This window comes from Marmota marmota, unplaced genomic scaffold (assembly GCF_001458135.2).
Source record: "Marmota marmota marmota unplaced genomic scaffold, marMar, whole genome shotgun sequence".
Taxonomy (NCBI): domain Eukaryota; kingdom Metazoa; phylum Chordata; class Mammalia; order Rodentia; family Sciuridae; genus Marmota; species Marmota marmota.
In genome coordinates, this window is record NW_026000021.1 from 133,708 (window position 1) to 152,734 (window position 19,027).

Below are 19,027 nucleotides of genomic sequence, written 5' to 3' on the forward strand. Positions count from 1 at the left end.
TATATATATATATATATATATATGAATGACAGGGCTCTTGTTCTATAAAAGCCATCCAGAGGCTCTGTGTGGACAGAGAGGCGTGGACCTTCTCTAACAGACGTGTTTGCTCATCCCATGATGCCTTTTTCTCCAACAGCTGTTGTAACATTGTAAATTCAGTCATCAGTAGCATTATACTGATCTTCTGAGTAGGTCTTTGCTTTCTTTGGAGGAAAGAGAGTGGCAATTGTTTCTCTGATGAACAGATAGAGTAGGAAAAAAGTTTTGTTTCTTTTGCTAACCAGAAATCCCACCAGAAGACTTTCCCCTGATTTTGTGCAAAACTAAAGCTCACAACCACCTTCAGGGTGACATCAAACACAAGCCAGACTCCCGTCTACATTTGTGAGGCTGGGTGCTCATAAACTCGGGCCTCTGAAATATCTTGAAACGTTTTCCTCACAGGAGCGCTCACTTTCAGGTAACTAATCCACTTGGTGGCACTGGACTGAGCTTGTCTACACTAGCACAGTTCAAGTTCAAATGATGGACAAACCTGCCATGTGTAAAACCTTAGGGCCAGAGCTCTGAGCCTTCAACTGCAATCGCAGAGCTGCAGGGCACAGCGACCTAGGAGAGTCTACGCAGCAATGTATCTGGAAAGCAAGAAAGCAAGCCGTGCCCAGGAATAACCCAGTTTCTGGTTTACACAAGTGAGCTTCACACACTCAGCAGATCTTTCTTGCACCCCTTGTATGTACAGACACTGCCGGTTTCTTCTTATTGTTAGACTCGTACATTTCACACTCATTTCAAGAGAGCACTTGGCGAGAGAGTCCACTTTTTAAAGCTCCCAGTTACAGTTGAGTGGTCTTCGAAAGATAAAGATTTTCCAGCCCTTAAAACAGAAAGATCGTCAAAGAACATGTCAACCCAACAGTCGGGGTGGGGGGCATGGGGTGCATGGCTCTCTCCATCATAGCTGTCATCATTTTCCTGTGAAAGAGGCTGTAGTCTCAGTGTCCCCTTCCAAAGGCAAATGGCTGGCAGGCCGTTCTGTGGAAGGAGCTAAGTCAGACTCCACAAAGACGCGGAGGATGGCCTCACCCTGCCGGAGAGGATGGTCAGAGGAGAATTAGAGCAGACAGTAAAGGCAGGAGTCAAGGAGGAGCTGGAGAGAGAAAGGACCTGATTCTGAGAGGAGGAGGCATCAGGGCAGAGGTGCCTGAACAGGCTCAGACAGGGTTAGCCTGCTGGTCAGCCACCAGGGATTCCGGCTGCTGTGCATGTCAGAAGCTGGGGAGGCAGGGACCGCAGACAGATGAACTGCATGAGGAAAGACAGCCAGGGGAATGGAAGGGCTTGCCTAGCGTCCTTCTTTCTCACCTCCACTTTACAGACGTGCCCTGGCTCCAAAGCTCACCTGGGGCAGAGCCAGAATTCAGAGGAGTGGGTGACCCCAGAGCTGGAGCAATCTGCCTACACCATGCTCGGGGGCTGCCCAGGAGGAAGACGGGCTCAGGCTGGCAAGGGCACAGGTGGAGGTGAGGGCTGATGTTGAGGTGGGGAAAGGTCCCTGAAGCTCTGGCGGGTGCTCCTGAATCCCTAGAGGTATGGGGAAGTCACTGGGCAGGGGAGATGCAGGGGCCTGTCAGAAGCTGCATTTTGACAGCATTAGTGCACCACGATTGTAACTCAGGAAAATGTTTATTTGAGGCAGCAGCATCACTGGCTCTGAATGCTGGCAAAATAATTTGTACTCACTCTGTAGACACCGGCAGGGGTACAATCTGAGAGGTGTTTCATACCAGCTGCGAGACAGGGGAGACCTGAGCAGGAAGACCACAGCCACCTCCAGGTCAGCAAGGACTGGGTGTCCCAAAAGTGTGAGGGGTCAGGAAAAATAAAGGAGAAAAGTAGGATTAAAAGTAAAAGCTGAAAAAAATCCATGTTTATACAGTGCGGTTTCTTCTCACAGCAGTTAGAATGACAGGCATCATGAATACAGGAATAACAAGTGCTGGAGAGGATGGGGTGGGGGAACACTTTTACACCGTTGGCGGGACTGTAAATTAGTACTTTGGCTCTGGAGATCAGTATGGAGGCTCCTCAAAAGACTAGGCATGGAACCACCATGTGACCCAGCTATGCCACTCCTCGGTATTTATCCTGAAGAATTAAAATCATCTTATTACAGTGATCCATGTATACACTCATGTTTACAGCAGCACGATTCACAACAGCCAAACTATGGGACCATCCAATGGATTTGTGGTGTTATGGTTTAGATGTGTAGTGTCCCCCAAAACTCATGTGTGAGACAATGCAAGAAGGTTCTGAGGAGAAATGATTGGATTGGAAGAGTCGACCCAATCAGTGATTTAATCATCTCCTAGGGATTATCTGAGTGGTCACTGAAGTGGTGGGGTGTGGCTGGACGAGGTGGGGGTTGGGGTATGACTTTGGGTATATATTTGTATCTGGAGAGTGGAGTCCCTCTCTCTGCTTCCTGATCACCAAGCTGTGAGCTGCTTCCCTCTGCCACACTCTCCCACCATGATCCCTGAGGAATGGACAAAGACCTCTAAAACCACGAACCCTCAAATAAACTCTTCTTCCTCTATACTTGTGCTGGTCGGGTCCTTTAGTCACAGCAGGGGAAAAAACTGACTACAACACGTGGATAAAGAGAATGTGGTACCTATACACAATGGGTTTTTTACTCAGCCACAAAGAAAAATGAAATTGTGTCCTTTACAGGAAAATGAATGGAACTAGAGACCATTATGTTAAGTAAAATAAGCCAAACATAGAAGGTCAAGGGTTATAATGTTTTCCCTCATTATGAGAAAGAACTAGTGAGAAAAAAAAAAAAGGATCTCATGAAAATTGAAGGGAGATGGTCAAGTAGAGGAAGAAGAGATCATCGGATCAGAGGGAGGGAGAAGAGGAGGTAACAAACATGGAATAATGAAATTGATCAAATTATTAAGTACCTGGCCTCTACTCATAGGACTCACTGCTGCTCACATGACAATAGGGACTGAGAGGGTGCTGGGATGCAGCCAGGAGCTGTGAGGGCCTGGGAGGAACTGTGCTGAGCCCTCAGCACAGTCAGGAGGCCTGGTAGGAAGGCTGCTTGGTCTGCATGCGCCCTGCAGCTACGGGGTACTGGGGGACGAAGAGAGCACCAGATTGGGCTTTTTTAAAAAAATAGTTTTCAGCTGTCGATGGACCTTTATTTTATTGCTTTATATGCGGTGCTGAGGATTGAACCCAGTGCCTCACACATGCTAGGCAAGCGCTATACCACTGAGCCACAGCCCCAGCCCCCAGATCGGGCTTTATGGAGCTACTTTACCCTGCCATTGTACCTCAATTAACCTGAATCTACTGAGGGTGAGAGCACCGAGTGAAGCCAGGAGCTAGATGAAGTCAAGAGGATGAAGTCAAGGAAGCAGAGAGGAGAGGAGAGCAGGAGACAGGGAGGCACGGAAACATTTGCAAATGCTCTAAAGACTGAAAAAGGCCCTCTGATCTGGCAGGAGAAAGTTACTTGGGACTTTGCCCCAAACAGCCTGGCAGAAATGGGAGCAGACTGCAATGGGTACCATTTTGTGTTTCTGGAACAGGAAGCCCACTCCCCCATGCCTAAGATAAGTAGTGTGATTTAACCATGAAAGACAAAAAGGAAAAAAAAAAAACATCATATTTTCCCATGCCTATCCTATTCCCATTCCCATCCCTTGTGTCTCTGCAAGGAAAAAAAAAATTCTAAATACACATCAAAAGCAATTTTTCCAGAACAAAGAAAGTGATTAGCATAGCCTAAGATGGCCAATTGCATTTGGGAAAGTGCTAGCTTAATGTTTCACCATTATCTTGAGAGATGATGTCAAGACAACTGTCACACAGGTGAGTTGACACTCACTGAGAGTCTCCACAGCCAGGATCCAGGACCCAGCACTTCCCATGCTTACCTGGCCGCCAATCCCTGCCACACCTGTAACCCTCTCAGCAAGCCCAAGAAACCCTGGCCTGGAGCTACATTTCCATTTGTACAGAAGTGACGCTTCGTGGGCCAACACGACATCTTGTCTTAGCATTCTTACTCAAGCCAATGTGTGATTGATGAATGTAAGTCACAGCCTATATTTACATATTTTTACCATGAATTTAAAATGATGATATCATACATTTGTTTTCACCGAGAAAATCAGATTTTGAGAAAGTGTTTCCAGCTCTAACTACTGAAAACACACAAGAATGAATTGGTGACGTAGGCCTTCTGAAGTTAACCCATTTATCCCTTTGATTCCTTTGAACACTTGCCCTGGCATGTATTTAAGTAGTAGAATAAGTAAGCTTGTTTTAAAATATTAAGTTGAGAGCTTAACTTTCCAAAGGATTTTGGAACTTGAAGATCATTCAGATCCTTGGTCCTTCTTCAATGTCACACAAGAAGCCTGATCTTTCGCTCAGGGGATGTGCTGCAGAAGCCATGTCACCCTCGGTTGGTTGGGGAATTCATCTCTGCCCACAGGGCTGGGCAGTCTCCACCAACCTGGGTGGGAGACTAATCCACCATATTACTGAGTTCTTCAGACACGACCAATGGCCCCTTTTCTAACTTAATAATGACACATGTGGCAGTGAGTCATTCTGGCAATGCTTCTTATAGTACTGTGAGCATAACTGAAAATATGTGGCCTGGTGGTGGCTGGGTGCCACATGTCAGGACACGCACTAGCATCTAAATGGGACAAAGATACAGAGGGGGCACTGGAGCAAGTAACTTTCTTCATCTACATGTACTCAAATAGGGAAGCCATAGTCCCAAGGACCCAAATCAGTTTTAAAATTTTTATGACACACTTTCCAAAAGTCCTCAAAGTGAAACCCCTGTAGCAGCAATTCGTGAAATAAGGAAGTCTATGTTAGCAATACATGTTTTATTTTATAATTGGTGCTGGGGACGAACCCAAGGCATCTTGCATGCTAGGCACAGGCTCTACCAGTGAGCATTACTAAGAAGCAAAGATGACAACTAGAAAGCAGGACATTCCTGGCCTGATGACAAAATATCTATAAAATCACTAATAGCACAGGTAAGTTGACTTAGATTCCTTAACCATATGACAAGAAGAAAACATCCCCAATTAACCACATTTCAAAAAAGGAATTATTACTTCACACAGCAAATAATAAACCCATCACCTAACAGGGAAAGAAAAAAGTATGAATGAAATTAACTCAGGCTTAGGGAGAACCTAGGATTCCTTCTTTTGAAAGATGACATCAGACACACCTATAATCTTAGTAGCCTTGGGAGGTTAAGGCAGGAGGATCTCAAGTTCAAAGGCAGCCTCAGCAACTTACCAAGGCCCTAAGCAATTTAGTGAGAGCCCATCTCAAACAAATAAACAAACAAACAAATAAAAAGGGCTGGGAATGTGGCTCCGTGGTTAAGCACCCCTGGGTTTAATCCCTGGGACCAAAAGAAAAGAGGACATCAGAAAACAACTAGCCAGACCCAGATCTGACCTCAAATGGTGAGGCACACATTCCTGCACACCAGGGATTGCCATGTGCCCCAGCTTCAAAATGACCCTGCATGGGGCCAAATCAATGGATTCCCTCTTAACTTTGAGTCCACATTGATCTGGCAAAGGAGGAAATACTGGTATTTGTGACAATGAAATCAGAACAAAACAGAAGACTGAGCTCCAATGTTAGCCTCCCCTAAAACCTGTGCTGGAGTAACCATCAAGGAAAAGTCTAAAGGGCCAAAAGCATGGGAGAGGGCCACCAGCTAGTGGGCGAGTTTGATGAACGATGCTAAAATCTGGAAGAGCTGGTAGATACAATAGGAGGGGCTGTGCAGACAAACTGAGCTGCCTAACAGGGCCAGTCTAGCTAAATTGGCAGGTGGAAAAGCAAGGCTGTGGCCAGAGCTGACCCAGAGATAATGAGGGGTCTGTCTAGGAAACAGTCTGCCCCACCCTGCAGGCAACTGTGTCTGCCACCAGAGCTTTTGGCTTTATAGATAAAGTGTCTGGAGAGAGCCTGGCAGTAGGTGCCCAGGGAGTAGGCATCAGGGGTCCCCAGCACCATGACTGGGTCTCCAGGCATTCCCCTCCAAGTGCAGCCTGCCCTCCCACAGGCCCCACTCAGCTCCATGGAGCTCTTAGACGACTTCCTCTTCCCTCCTAAGAATATGGCTGACAACCAGGGATCAAAAGTTTCAAAAATGAACAAAGAGAAAAATCTGAATAAAAAACAAACAAAGGCAACTATGAGAATACGGCTTCCAAAAGCTCTCACGTCCTTAGAAAGTCAAGACAGTGAATCCACGAGGCCAGGAACAGTGGCTATGGGAAAGAGGAACAGTTATAGGCAAAGAAAGCTTTTGTTCACCCACATGAATGTCCAGATGAGAAGATGAAGCAGAGGCCCCTAGTGCAGGCTCAGGAGGGCCAAGGGTTTATCTGCTTTGTTTACTGCTGTATCTTGGGAACCTAGACTAGCGCTTGGCAAATCCCAGGCGATGGAAGAGACAGGGAGGGAAGATGAACGGGAAAGAAAATAAAGATGCAAAATACAGGACACGATGAGGCACATTTGACCCTAGGAGCTCCAAAATCTGATAACTAGAGTTCTGAAAACAGAACTCCAAATCAATGGATTCCCTCTTAACTTTGAGTCCACATTGATCTGGCAAAGGAGGAAATACTAGTATTTGTGACAATGAAATCAGAACAAAACAGAAGACTGAGCTCCAATGTTAGCCTCCCCACAACTCAATGTTAAAAATACACTTTCTAGAGCCAAAGAGATAGGAGCCATCTCTGAGCAGGATGGATCACCAAGGCCCACGCTAAGCTCCACCACCATGTCCTTTCAGACACTATGGACAAGGAGGGTCTCAGTGACTGTGGACAGACAGGGTGTTTTGGTCTCAATGAGTGCCCTCCGCACACTAGGCTCATATGCTAAAGGCTTAGTTGTGGCACTACTGGGAGGTGATGGATCCTTTAAGGGGTGGAGACTCAGGGGAGGAAGTTAGGTCAATGGGGGTGGGACTTAGAAGGAGATATTGACTGGCCTCTTCCTTTCTCTCGGCCTTCCAGCTACCATGAGGTAGCTTCCTGTACCCACACTTCTGCATGGCATGCTGCTTTGCCATAGGCCCCAAAGCACAAGAACCAACCAACCACAGAATGACACATGCAAAAGACCCAGAACAAACCCTTCCTCCTCCTAAGTTAGTTCAGCTGTTTTGTCATGGGGGTGGAAAGCTGAGACAGAGGGGAAAGGCAGAGCACCTACACAAGGAGACAACGGTTGGGATGGTACCAGACTGACTGGCAGCAACGGATGTTTGAAGACGCTGGAGCTAAGCGTTTCAAGTTTGGAGGGTAAATGAGTTTGAATCCAGAATTCTATTCTAAGCCAAACTAGCAATCAAATAAAGGCCCAAAGTAATCACACTCTCAGAGGTGCTAGGGGACTGTGAAAGTTTATCTCCAGCACATTCTTTCTGAGAATGTATTCCAGAAAAATGAGGGTGAAAACCAATAAAAGAAATGGGAGGGCCAGGAAAGTGTGGAATTAACCCAAGTGTTCAATAAAAGCAACTCTCAGTACCTAGAAAACAATCAGTAAACAAATTACATCAATTGGTCAATCAACAAGCTCTAAGAAAAATGAGCATGGAAGCAGATTCCAAGTAATGGAAAGGAACCAAAAGAAACTGGCATTAGGCATGAAAGAGTATGTAGTCACTCAAAAAGAAAATCACTCAAACTTCAGGCAAGGTGGAGGGTCGGGGCAGGGGCATAATGCATATGAAACAGTCCAGAGATGAAGCAAGCCAAATTATGGCATGATTCCAGCAATCGATGAAAGAGTCCCCTTCACTGGACACTAGGAACACTGTCCTTAGAGTGGTGGCCCTGAACTGTAAAGGAAATGCAACTGCCACATAGGCTTGCCTCGGCAATGGCCCTATTTATCTGAGTCAGAATAATCAAATCACTGTGGACTGGTATTCAACTTGTAGAATGAAGCACGAAAGTCTGGATTTTGGATGGAATACACGTGTCAGTCACCTTGATAATGGAAAAGCAAAGGTGTAAGAGAAGGAGGAGCTGCCAAGAAGGTCAAGGGCGAAGTTAGGAGCGTTAACTGCTCACCTTCCATAGCTGGGAGGGAAACATACGCTGAGAGCTGATTGATAATTCAACAGAGATTCAGAGCTGGGTGCAGTGGCACATGCCTATAATCCCAGAGGCTCAGGAGGCTGAGAAAGGAGGATCACAGCCTCAGCAAAAGTGAGGCCCTAAGCAACTCAGTGAGACCCTGTCTCTAAATAAAATACAAAATAGGGCTGGGGATGTGGCTCAGTGGTCAAGTGTCCCTGGGTTCAATCCCTGGTACCCCCCTAAAAAAGGATAATAAACAGAAGTTTAAATATATAGTTTAAAAAGATATGGCAGCCACTGAGAAAGGAATTAAAACAGTGATATTACCGTTGACAGCGGGATGGAGTAGGTTACAGAAATGCAGGAAGCTGAATCCTCATCTCCTGAGTCCAGTCCTCACTGGAAATGTCAGAGATTGAAAATCAACGAATAGTGGCACAAGGATATTATTCAGAAATGCAGGAGTGCACAGTGAATGATCTGGGGGCAGAAACGGTTAGAATGTTGAAGCACAAGTTGATTAAATTTTTAAAAATATCAAAATGAAGTTTATTCTAATATTAATATATAATATTTTGCAATATCAATTTTTATGCACTGTGAAGCTTCTATGAACCCAGAATCCTACTCCAAGCCAAACTAGGAAGTGAAATAAAGACCACAAGTAATGCACTCTCAGACTTGCTAAAGGACTGAAAGTTTTTTAAGGTGCTTTAATAAAATGTAGCTTCCAGGACAATGGAGATGAATTTTATATTTCATTTACTGCCATTTGATTTAAATCTATATGCCATTACTCACCTTATATAAAATACACATTTCCTTCTGCACTTTTATGAGGGTAAAATCAGGATGGTTTCATTAATTGGCATCGGGGTTTTTAGTGGTATATAAATTATGATGTTGTCCTGCAGTTATTAATGTCCTTAGATTTGATCAAATAGGACACTTACAGGTATTTTCCCCAAGTTACTTTATGGGATCATGAACAGTTAACTGTATTTTTCTATCATTCTACTCCTCCCTCAATACACTCCAGCCATACACTGGTCTTTTGGTTGCTCCTGAACACCTCAGGGCCTTTGGATAGCTGTCCCCAAGTCTAGAAAGCTCCTGTTCACCCCACTAACATGGCTTCTCCTTCAGGTCATGAGGTCCCACCTTAAGTGTCACTCCCTTGGGGAAACCTGTCAAACACCACATCTAAGCTCTACCTCCTGGAGACAGCTCTATCACATTACCCAGTTTTAAGAGCCTTTTTGCTAAGATTTTCAATTTGTTTCCTCACTCAAACAAGCTCCTGGAAGTTTGGCCTGTCTTGTTTATCACCACATCCCAGCCTGACCCTCGGGAGATGCTTGAGTATTTCTAGAATGAACACTTTACTGCTAAGCTAAGGGTATAGTATCTAATCATTCAGTAACTGTTTCAAATTTATATACGCCATTGCTTCTTTATTTTCCTATGGCACAGAATCTCATGTGTATAATAAATTATTTTGTTAGGAACATCCATTTCTGACCGCTATCCAATTGAATATAATTGTAGAAATATACTAGCATACCAAATATGATTTCTCTAGCATGAAATAATTCATGCCTTCTTTTAAAATTTACACTATCATTACTTCATCTATACATATTCTAAATGTACCTATTCTTGACAAATAGGTTGGCAAACAAGGATGAAAATATAAAGGTTTCAGAAATTTGAGAATATAATTACCTCTCACTTTTTAAATTTTAAGAAGAGCAGTGATTTCTCCCAAAGGAAAGGATGAAATTAAAATCACTGTTTATAATTGTTTTTCCTAATTCAAAGGACTGATTGAAATAAAGCTTGTCTGTTATTACAGATCATCTGATAAGAACAATAATGAAAAACTTACCATCAATTCCCTTACTACTTACATTTCACATGTATGATAGGACAATAAAATCAAAAGACCAAAATCTTGAAAAAGTTTGTTTGCTTTTTTTTTTTTAATTCAAAAAAGGCCCACGATTCTTTGGGAGGTGATACAAGACCGATTTGCAGGGGTCAGATCATAATTTCCCGAATCTCTGTAATAATATAAATTTCAAAGGCTCCCGCTCTCTCCCCACTCCAATTCACTTTTGGCAACCAAAACATGAAATGTTCACTTCTCAAAAATGGGGGGAAACCCACAAAATACCAGGCTTTAACCACAGTCCTCCTCTCCTGGTGAGAATTCTTCTGATTGCTGAATTTAGAATACTGAAACAGTAAGAAAGATTAACAACAGCTCATCAATAAAATTTTTTTTCTAACTGCCTACCTGACTATTTCAGACAAGAATTACATTAGAAACAGCAGTCACTTCTCAGAGGTGACCAGGCTGTGGCTTCTCTTCTCTCCCCAGTTGTTCTAACTCAAGTTAGAATCACAGAGCAATTCTCTGAGAGGTAGCGAAGGCTCTGGCTTCATGATTTTAGAATACGATTTTAACTCATCACATTTTCCAGAAGAATTTTTGTGACACTGACAAGAGAGAGAGAGAAGCCTTGCTCGACCTTTGCAGGCAGAGTGAAGGTGATCAAGACGACGAGGACGTGATTATAGTGCAGAACAGGGGCCTGCAAATGGAGAAGACGTCCAAGAAATCCCATCAGAAAGGCGTGTCATCATAAAGTACTGCTCTTGAGTCTTCACCTAGACTACAAAAAAAGAGAAAAGTTCCCACACAACAATCGGGACAGAGCAGGAGAAAAATAGACAATGTAGACTATAAATGGCCAGAATTTAAACATGAAGAAAACAACCTGCTACTTTTATTTTTCATATGTGAGGAGGATTTGTAAACATGATGTTGACCTCTCCAGCCCAATTCAAGTTCACTTTTGTAACTATGCTTCAGATCTGCAGGATATCTCCTAGAAACTTGTCTTTAAAAACCTTAGAATTTCAGTTTCATGAGAGCCCAATGGATTTTCTGAGTACTATTGTTACAGTGATAAGGGTTGGGGGGTCTACCTCAGCACCCTCCTTCCGAAGCCTAGTAAAATAAAACATTTTATTTCAAAACAAAAGAGGGTAATGTTAAAAACCTGGGTGGGGGATAAGATGCTGTGACAATACTCTTTCTTTTTAATGAACACTTGACTGTTTCCTACCTAGAGCTCTACCCTAGCTCAGCCCTGGAGGGAGGGGCAGGACTCGGGAAGGACAGAACTCCACAGTCCTGGCGAGGCAGCCACTCCTTTGCATGGAGAAGGGATTGTTTCTTCTTCCAGCCACCAATTCATGACTATTTGTCCCCATTTAAAGAAGTACAGGTGAATAAGGTTGGGAGAGCAGGAAGCACACCGGAAGCCAGCTACAGCCTCCCGTGCGCCCCAGCCCTGTGTCTCTGGCGGCAGGGGTCTCCCCCACCATCCGGCCTTCACAGCAGGCAGCATCTTTCTTTAAAACTTTTCTTGTTCTTGCTGCTTTTCTTGCCATTCTTGTCTTTGTTTTCTGACATCTTCTTTGCTCTGATTTCTCTCATTAAGTCAAAGAACACCTGGGAGTGGGGAGAAAGGGTGAAAAGTCATTTAATGATTTTAATGAAACAACTAAGCAGGATACCTAGTTCACTGCTACAGCCTCCAGGTCCCCAAACTTCAGCTTCAAAACCACATGCATTCAGAAACAAGGGTCTAGAGGAAATAAGGACACCTGACCTCAGAAATGTATCCTGATCCCGTAAAGCAGACATCTCTGCTCCGCCACACAACTGGCCAAGCGCAGGACAGAATCGTACTGTCACTTCCATAACCTGAAAGCTACTCTCAAGGGATAAACTCGTTTCTACAGTAAGTATAATGAAGGTTAAAGCATTCCTGCAGAGAACAGATCTGTTACATGTGTGAAGTTCATAAACCTGAGGGCGACAGTGGGAATCAGACTTTCTAGCATTTCAACCACCAGAAAAGATGGCGCTGCGCCGTATACTTGTCTCTCTTCACCCCTGTGGGGACCTACGCAGGCCGGAAGAGCATCTGTGCGACAGTTTCCCAGCTGGTCCCCAGCAGTGTCTTGCCCTATTCTTCCCCAAGTACACCCCAACTCAACGCTCAGGGCCTTGTGACGTTAGCTAAGAGGAACTTCATCAAGAACTGGAGACACTAGACCCTTTAATATGTTAGTTGGCTGGGGATGATCATGTGTCACAGTAGTTTGGATTCTGTCCTCTGCAATTGTGCCAGAGGACCAAGCAGAGCCAGTGGCCAATGTATGCCTCTCACAGAGACCCCTGAGAGACCTCACAGACTGAGTGTGACAGGGAACGTGGGCTTTATTTTTGCACAGGTGTATGACACAACAGGCTCCCGTCTTATTTTCATGGCCATGTCTTCCTCTTCACTCTCTGGAGTGTGGGACTCCACGTGCACATTTACTCAAGCCCCAGGCACAGAAAAGGGAACCTCAAACTGGATCAGGCTGACCTAAGCACCCGTTTTTGACAGCCTCTCAGGAAACACACGGCCCATAAAAGCAACAGTGAACAACTCCCAATGTCACAGGTTTTTCTTTTTATCCAAACAGCAAAAGGCAAGAGGAGGGGCGTGGAGCGCATCCAGCTAAAATGATGACAAAGCCGTTCACTGCTGATCTTATCTAAAGTGTTTTCCAGTGACTACAATGCTGCCAGTCATAAGTGTTTGCTGGTACCTGTTTGGCAGGTCAAGCTAGTCCAACCGTAGGGGGAAATGACAGCAGTGTGACAGCCACCTACCACCCTGCTCCCTGTCCCACCAAAAAACACACATCAGCAGTTTTGTGAAGTGATCCTGATTTTTTTTTTTTTAATGAAGCACAGATGTGCACTTCCTGCATGTTCCTCACAGTCAGGAAATCATCTGAGGGAGATTTTGAGTAGCATCAGAATCAATGTAAGAATTGAGATAACAATATAAAGAAAAGCAGGCGACAACTGAATACACCTCTCATTGCAGCCGACAACTGCAGACCCTTGTTGCACATGGCACCTGGGGCTCCGAATATAGGCCCTCGGAGTTGGCATCCAAATTCCAGTGTCCCTCTGACATCTCCTCAAGCGCCAGGAAAGCCTGGTTAAAATCTCCCCCTCATCAGGTGAGAAACCCTGGGGACCCCCGAAGGAGGGGTGTGGGGGGCCGGCTGCTGCTCGCTGCACAACAGACATAGCGCTCAGGTGCCACAGGAATAGGGGTCACGAAGGAGAGCAAGGGACAGGGCAAAGCAGCAGGGACAGCCTCAGCTTCATGCTTGCTTATTTTCGCTGTGCAGCAACGACCTTAACTTAAAAGGAAAAAAGAAAAAAAAGCTAACAGTAGAAATCAGCATTCCTCCTTGCCATGGCGACTCTTCTGTGAGCCTCAGGAAGCGGAAGTGAGAGTACACTGGGGATGGGGTAAGAGAGAAAAGGGACCTAGAGCTGGATTCTGAGGGCAGATCCTACTGAGAGACCCATCTACAGGAGGAACCTCGGCTCTGTGCGCGGACAGAAGGTGAAAAGAACAGACCTAACCAGCAACTCCACAGGAGCAGAGGCAAGACTCGTCATGCTTCTTTCAAGGCTAACTAAGCGGCAGCCTGACACAGCCAGCCCTGTTCCCCAGGCCACAGGCTGTTGGGCGGGGAGCACAGGGAAGCAGAGTCTGTCCTCGCTGTCTTCACAATCCACACATCATCTCAGCAGACCTCCAGAGACGGCCCATGATGAGCATCCTCTAAGGAATCCTCATGGCGAGGAGAAAGGTCTCCATGGGCTGCTTTGGATACAGGGTCAGACCTGCCCAGTGCCTCTCACTATCATGACATGGACGTCTGGAGAACCAGAGTCCTTGTCCAGCTTCCATAAATGGTTGCCTCAAAACCAAGTGAGGTATCTGTTTGGTCAAGGCCCAAGCCTGTTTCCAAGAAAACACCCAGGGCACGGGCCTACCTTGTCCACGTTGGCCCGCGTTTTGGCTGACGTCTCCACGTACTGCACGCCCCACTCCTCCGCTTTACTCCTGGCCTCCTCAATGGGCACTTGCCTCCGTTCCTCCAAGTCAGACTTGTTTCCCACGACAAGCAATGGGATTTTATCTTCTTCAGCCTTAACGCGGAGGATCTGTTCCCTGTTGTTACAACAAAAGTACAGCATCCAAGAAAACCACAGTAAGAACCGAGTTCATCAACCATCCCAACAGAGGCCGTCCTAAGGCAGAAGAACTGCTCCATTTAGGGCATGTGCCAAGGAAGCACTCTGGGGTGGGGGGGCAGCCACCAGCCAGGGAGTGTTTCCAAGTCTGGTTCCCAGTTGGTCTGCATCAGAAGCCCCCAGGGCACTCTTTACAACAGTGCAGGTTGAGGGGCCCAATAGTCCTAGAAGTAGATGTCTGGATAGGAGGCCAGGATCGTGCATTCCTACAGGGTCCCCAGTGAATACTTGTAATCACAAAGGAAGGAAAGGGAAGGGAGGGGAAGGAAGGGGAGGGGGGAGAAAAGTCTGTGAATCTGTGGGATAAAAGCAAGCTAAAAGAAGTATCTCACAAAATCCATAATAATTCCCATGGTGGGGCAGAAAGGGTACGTGACTTGTGACTGTAAGAACTATGAGGTCTAGTGTTTTCCATATGGGAGGCAGCAGCCTCTGAGAGGATCTTGAAATCAATTTAGGGAGTAACAACCAGAAATTTTTTTCTTAGTGCAATAGATTATAGGAGATAGCAGAACAGAAACATCCAAGGGAATCTTAAATAATAAGTACTGGCTTGTGAAATTTCTGTTTCAATTAGATCTGTGTGTGCACATGGCTGTCCCTCAGTACCCAAGGGGCATTCATTCCAGGACACTCTGAGGATACCCAACTCTACAGAGGCTCAAATGCCTTATATCAAATGGTACGGTATTTGCATATAACTGACGCATATCCTCCCATATGCTTTAAATTCTGTCCCGATTACTTTTAAAACCTAATACAGCATAAATATTATGCAAAATAAACATTAGACTCTAGTGTTCAGGGAAGAGAAATAAGGAAAAAAAGCCTGCACATGTTCAGGACAGGAACAACCATCACAGGCCTAACTAACATTTTTTTTTTAACATTTATTTTTTGGGTATAGTTGGACATAATACTTTTATTTTATTTATTTATTTTTATGTGGTGCTGAGAATCGAATCCAGGGCCTCACATGTGCCAGACAAGTACTCTACCGCTGAGCCACAACCCCGGCCCCCTAACTAACATTTTTGATCTGAGAATGTGGAACCCACAGACATGGAGGACCAACTGTATATTCACCCCACCCACAGTTTCCACTTAGACACAGCAAATGTTCCAGGCAACAGAATGGAGATAGTTACATTAGGCAGTAGTCATATTCCAATGAACATCATTTTTCCACTGTAGTGAAAAAACAAAAATAAAGTACTCTAAAGCTTAGGGAAAAGTATTTCAAAATGTCCTCTCTAAAAAAAAAATATATGTAGCGCATTCAATTTTACCTATACTAAAATTAATCACCTACCTAAAAGTAGTAATCAAAACCAAGTATTTCTAAAAAATTAAATATTCTACTCCCACTATTTTGTTTCAATAGGACACTTTTTGGGTGCTGGGGATGGAACCCAAGGCCTCATGCATGCTGGGGGAAGTGCTCTACCACAGAGCCACACTCCCAGCACCAGTAGAGACACTTCTACTTCCACATTCCAAAAGGAGTCCCCTCTGAAACAATTTTGTGGAGCTCTGTACTGATATTTATATGACAGCACAACATTTCACAATACTAAAAATATTCCTGAAAACAGGCAATTTAAGTACCAGATATCAAATATTTTAAGATAAATGAAAAGAAGGAAAAGTTGATGTTGAAAATTACCTCCAAGCCGCTTTGTTATAACCTACATTTGAACAGGAGTCAAGGACGTTGATGCACCGGGAGTGACGCACACCTGTAATCCCAGTGGCTCAAGGGTCTGAGGCAGGAGGACTGTGAGCGCAAAGCCAGCCTCAGCAACTTAGTGAGGCTCTCAGCAACTCAGGGAGATCCTGTCTCCAAATAAAATATAAAAAGGGCTGGGGATGGGCTCAGTGGTGGAGCGCCCCTGGGTTCAATCCCTGGTTACCTGCCCCCCACACACAAAAAATAAAAATAAAAAAAGAACATAATACACTTAGAAGTTGCAACAGATATAAACTATAAGAGTAAAAAACTGATACACTCCTGGCTTATTGGTTCTGCAGGGGCATAAACACCTGATTAATCAACCTACTGCTCCAGGAATGGGAGCATCAAGTTCTGGAATCTTATGACCCACTCTCTCTCTCAGCTGTAGGATACTCTCCAAGAAGTTTCAGGGAAGAATGTTTCATTTTATGCTGGGGTCTTTCCATTTAGAAGATGAATACAGAGATGCTATGGTTTAAAACTGCTAACAGACCTCAGTGACTGAAGTTAGCACCAGGGCTCGGAAGATTTACCTCCCTTCCTCTGTTTCCAGAAGGCTGGAGAAACCCAGAGAGCTCCGAGGTGTGTATCTCAATGTCCAGAGCTCAAGTCAGGAGAACTGCTTCCCATTTCTTTTTTGTTTCAGGGATTCATCTATCCTTTTTCTTCTAAGAACCCCTCTTCCCACATAATCACCAAAGCCCCCTCCACAGTGAAGCAAGGCTTGCTATAACTCTGTGAGGACACATGAATGTTCCCTGCATGTGGTGACCCAAAGGGAACAAGACAAAGGGAAACTGTCCTGTGGAGATGCTGCTGCTACCGGTCAGCACGTCCCTTCTTGGTGAACTATGAAGCAATGGGAAATCAAAGGCTCAGCACAGGGAAGAAAATAAGGCAGTGTGTACGTCTGTCCTGTTTCATCCTCAAGAGAGCACGGAAACAGGCCTACGTAGAGGCAAACACAATTATGAATGCATGGGCTGTGATCCAATATTGAAACCTCTAAGTATGTCTGACAAGTCTAAGAATTAATAAGACTTCTCAGAACGAGTCCCCGTCTTCTAACCAGTTACTACCACACACACACAAACACACAGTGTCAGAGCCCTGGGACATCCGACTCTGTACAATCGAAGTCCTACCTCATTCCCTTCCACTCTCTCTATTGGACCACCTGAGATTACCCCTCAAGGCCCCCCCGGCTCACTGATGCTTTGTTTCAAATCTCAGGCTGATGTTTAGTGGCCTCATTTCACCTTTGGTTGATTATCTTACTTTCTAATCAGAACTTGTTAAAGAAAGAATTACTTGGGTTTTATTTTCTTATCTCTTTACTTCTTTCCTGTTAGACTGTGGTTATGGTTCTTCAAATACCATCTGGATACTATTATGGTTTGCATCTTCGCTGTCCCCCAAGGCCCACATGCTAAAAGGCTGTCCCCCCAGCCTGGGCCATCAGGAGGTGGTGGAATCTTAGGAGGAGGAGCCTCATGGGGAAAAATTAGGTCACTGGGAGCATTCTGGGTCCACAGTCCCTTCTCTCTCTCTTTGCTTCCTGGCTGGGATGAGACAAACAGCTTCCCTTTGCCATGAATTTCCACCACAATGTACTGCCTTACAGAAGCCCAAAAGCAACAGAGCCAAGCAACCATGGACTGAAACCTCTGAAACCATGAAATAAACCATCAAAATAAATGTTTTCTCTTTCCTTTTTTTTTTTTTTAAACCTCAGGCACTATGTCACAGCAACAGAAAGCTCACTAACACAGTTACGTTTACAAGTATGGTATGTGAAAATATGCAATTGTATAAAAGAAATGGAGAGGGTATATGTAAAGAGAAAGTCATAGAACACAGGAACGATGCCCAAAAGCTTATTCCTTCATAATAAACACACTTAAGGCTTCTTTAAATGCAACATTCCAAAATGAGTTGCAGCAGTAAATATCCCACCATATAGGCCACATGTCATATGAATGCACTGTGAGGGGGCCAGGGACATGACAGATTTTGCAGTTCCTACCAGAATGGAATTCAGTCTTATGCACAGTTTCATTTCATTTCTCCACTAACACCTGCATTTTTAGAGAAAGAAATGATTTCTGGATGCTCAGTAAATTTGCCCGTGATCAAAAGCTGGTAAGTGGCATGGAAGATTCATTCAGACCAGGTCTAATCACAGTCTGGCGCCAGCCGGGACCTTCCCTCAACGTGGCAACAAATGGTCACTCTGACTCACACTATTCATTGTCTCCCCATGTCTCATAAACACCAAAATAGATCAAAATTGTCATTTATAAGTAAAATTATTTTAAAAATCAAAGACAGCTAACTCTTATCACTGTCTCAGGATTTATATGAACAAAGTTACATTCTTGAGGATATGGAGTAGCTTCATCCTCAGTCAGAGACAAGATCCTTCAGATACTTCACTTGCAGAAATCTAGAACAGGAAAACCTAGCGAGATCACGACGGTGGCCTCCAGTGTGTGGAGATTCAGAAAGTCCTAGAAAACTCTTTGGGCAGAGTGCTCCCTAGTAACAAGCTCGACCTGCTCCTCCTCGGCCAAGCCCCAGGCTGCTTCTAAGTGTGAGGCGCGGGAGGGGAAGGGCTGTTTCATCTCAAACCCACCTGAACTCGGCCGTGGCCGTGAAGGCCTCGCGTTCGGTGATGGAGAACACCAGCAGAAACCCTTCCCCACTGCGGAAGTAGTTGTCACGGATGGCTGCGTAGTCCTCCTGCCCAGCAGTGTCCAGGATGTCGATCTGCACCTCCTCCCCATCCAGGACCACCTTCTTCCTGTAACTGTCAGCCTTGGTGGGCTCATAGTCTTCCACAAACTGGGGAGACACACAGCATTATCAGCAATTAGCAAGACCTTAAGGAGAAGAAAAGCTGCTCCCAAATAAAAT

General features: G+C 44.9%; 1 protein-coding gene across 3 annotated transcripts in view; it reads right to left on the minus strand.

Annotated features, from left to right (window-relative positions):
* Window positions 1–10,149: 10,149 nt before the first annotated feature.
* Ralb (RAS like proto-oncogene B) overlaps window positions 10,150–19,027 on the minus strand; it is a 41,296-nt gene continuing 32,418 nt past the window's right edge. For all 3 annotated transcript variants that reach the window (XM_015501688.2, XM_015501690.2, XM_015501689.2), the window contains 3 exons: window positions 18,747–18,955; window positions 14,116–14,293; window positions 10,150–11,709 (listed from right to left, as the gene is read on the minus strand). In XM_015501688.2, coding sequence (XP_015357174.1) covers window positions 11,590–11,709; window positions 14,116–14,293; window positions 18,747–18,955 — 507 coding nt within the window. In that variant the 3' untranslated portion in view covers window positions 10,150–11,589. The remainder of the gene's footprint in view (window positions 11,710–14,115; window positions 14,294–18,746; window positions 18,956–19,027) is intronic.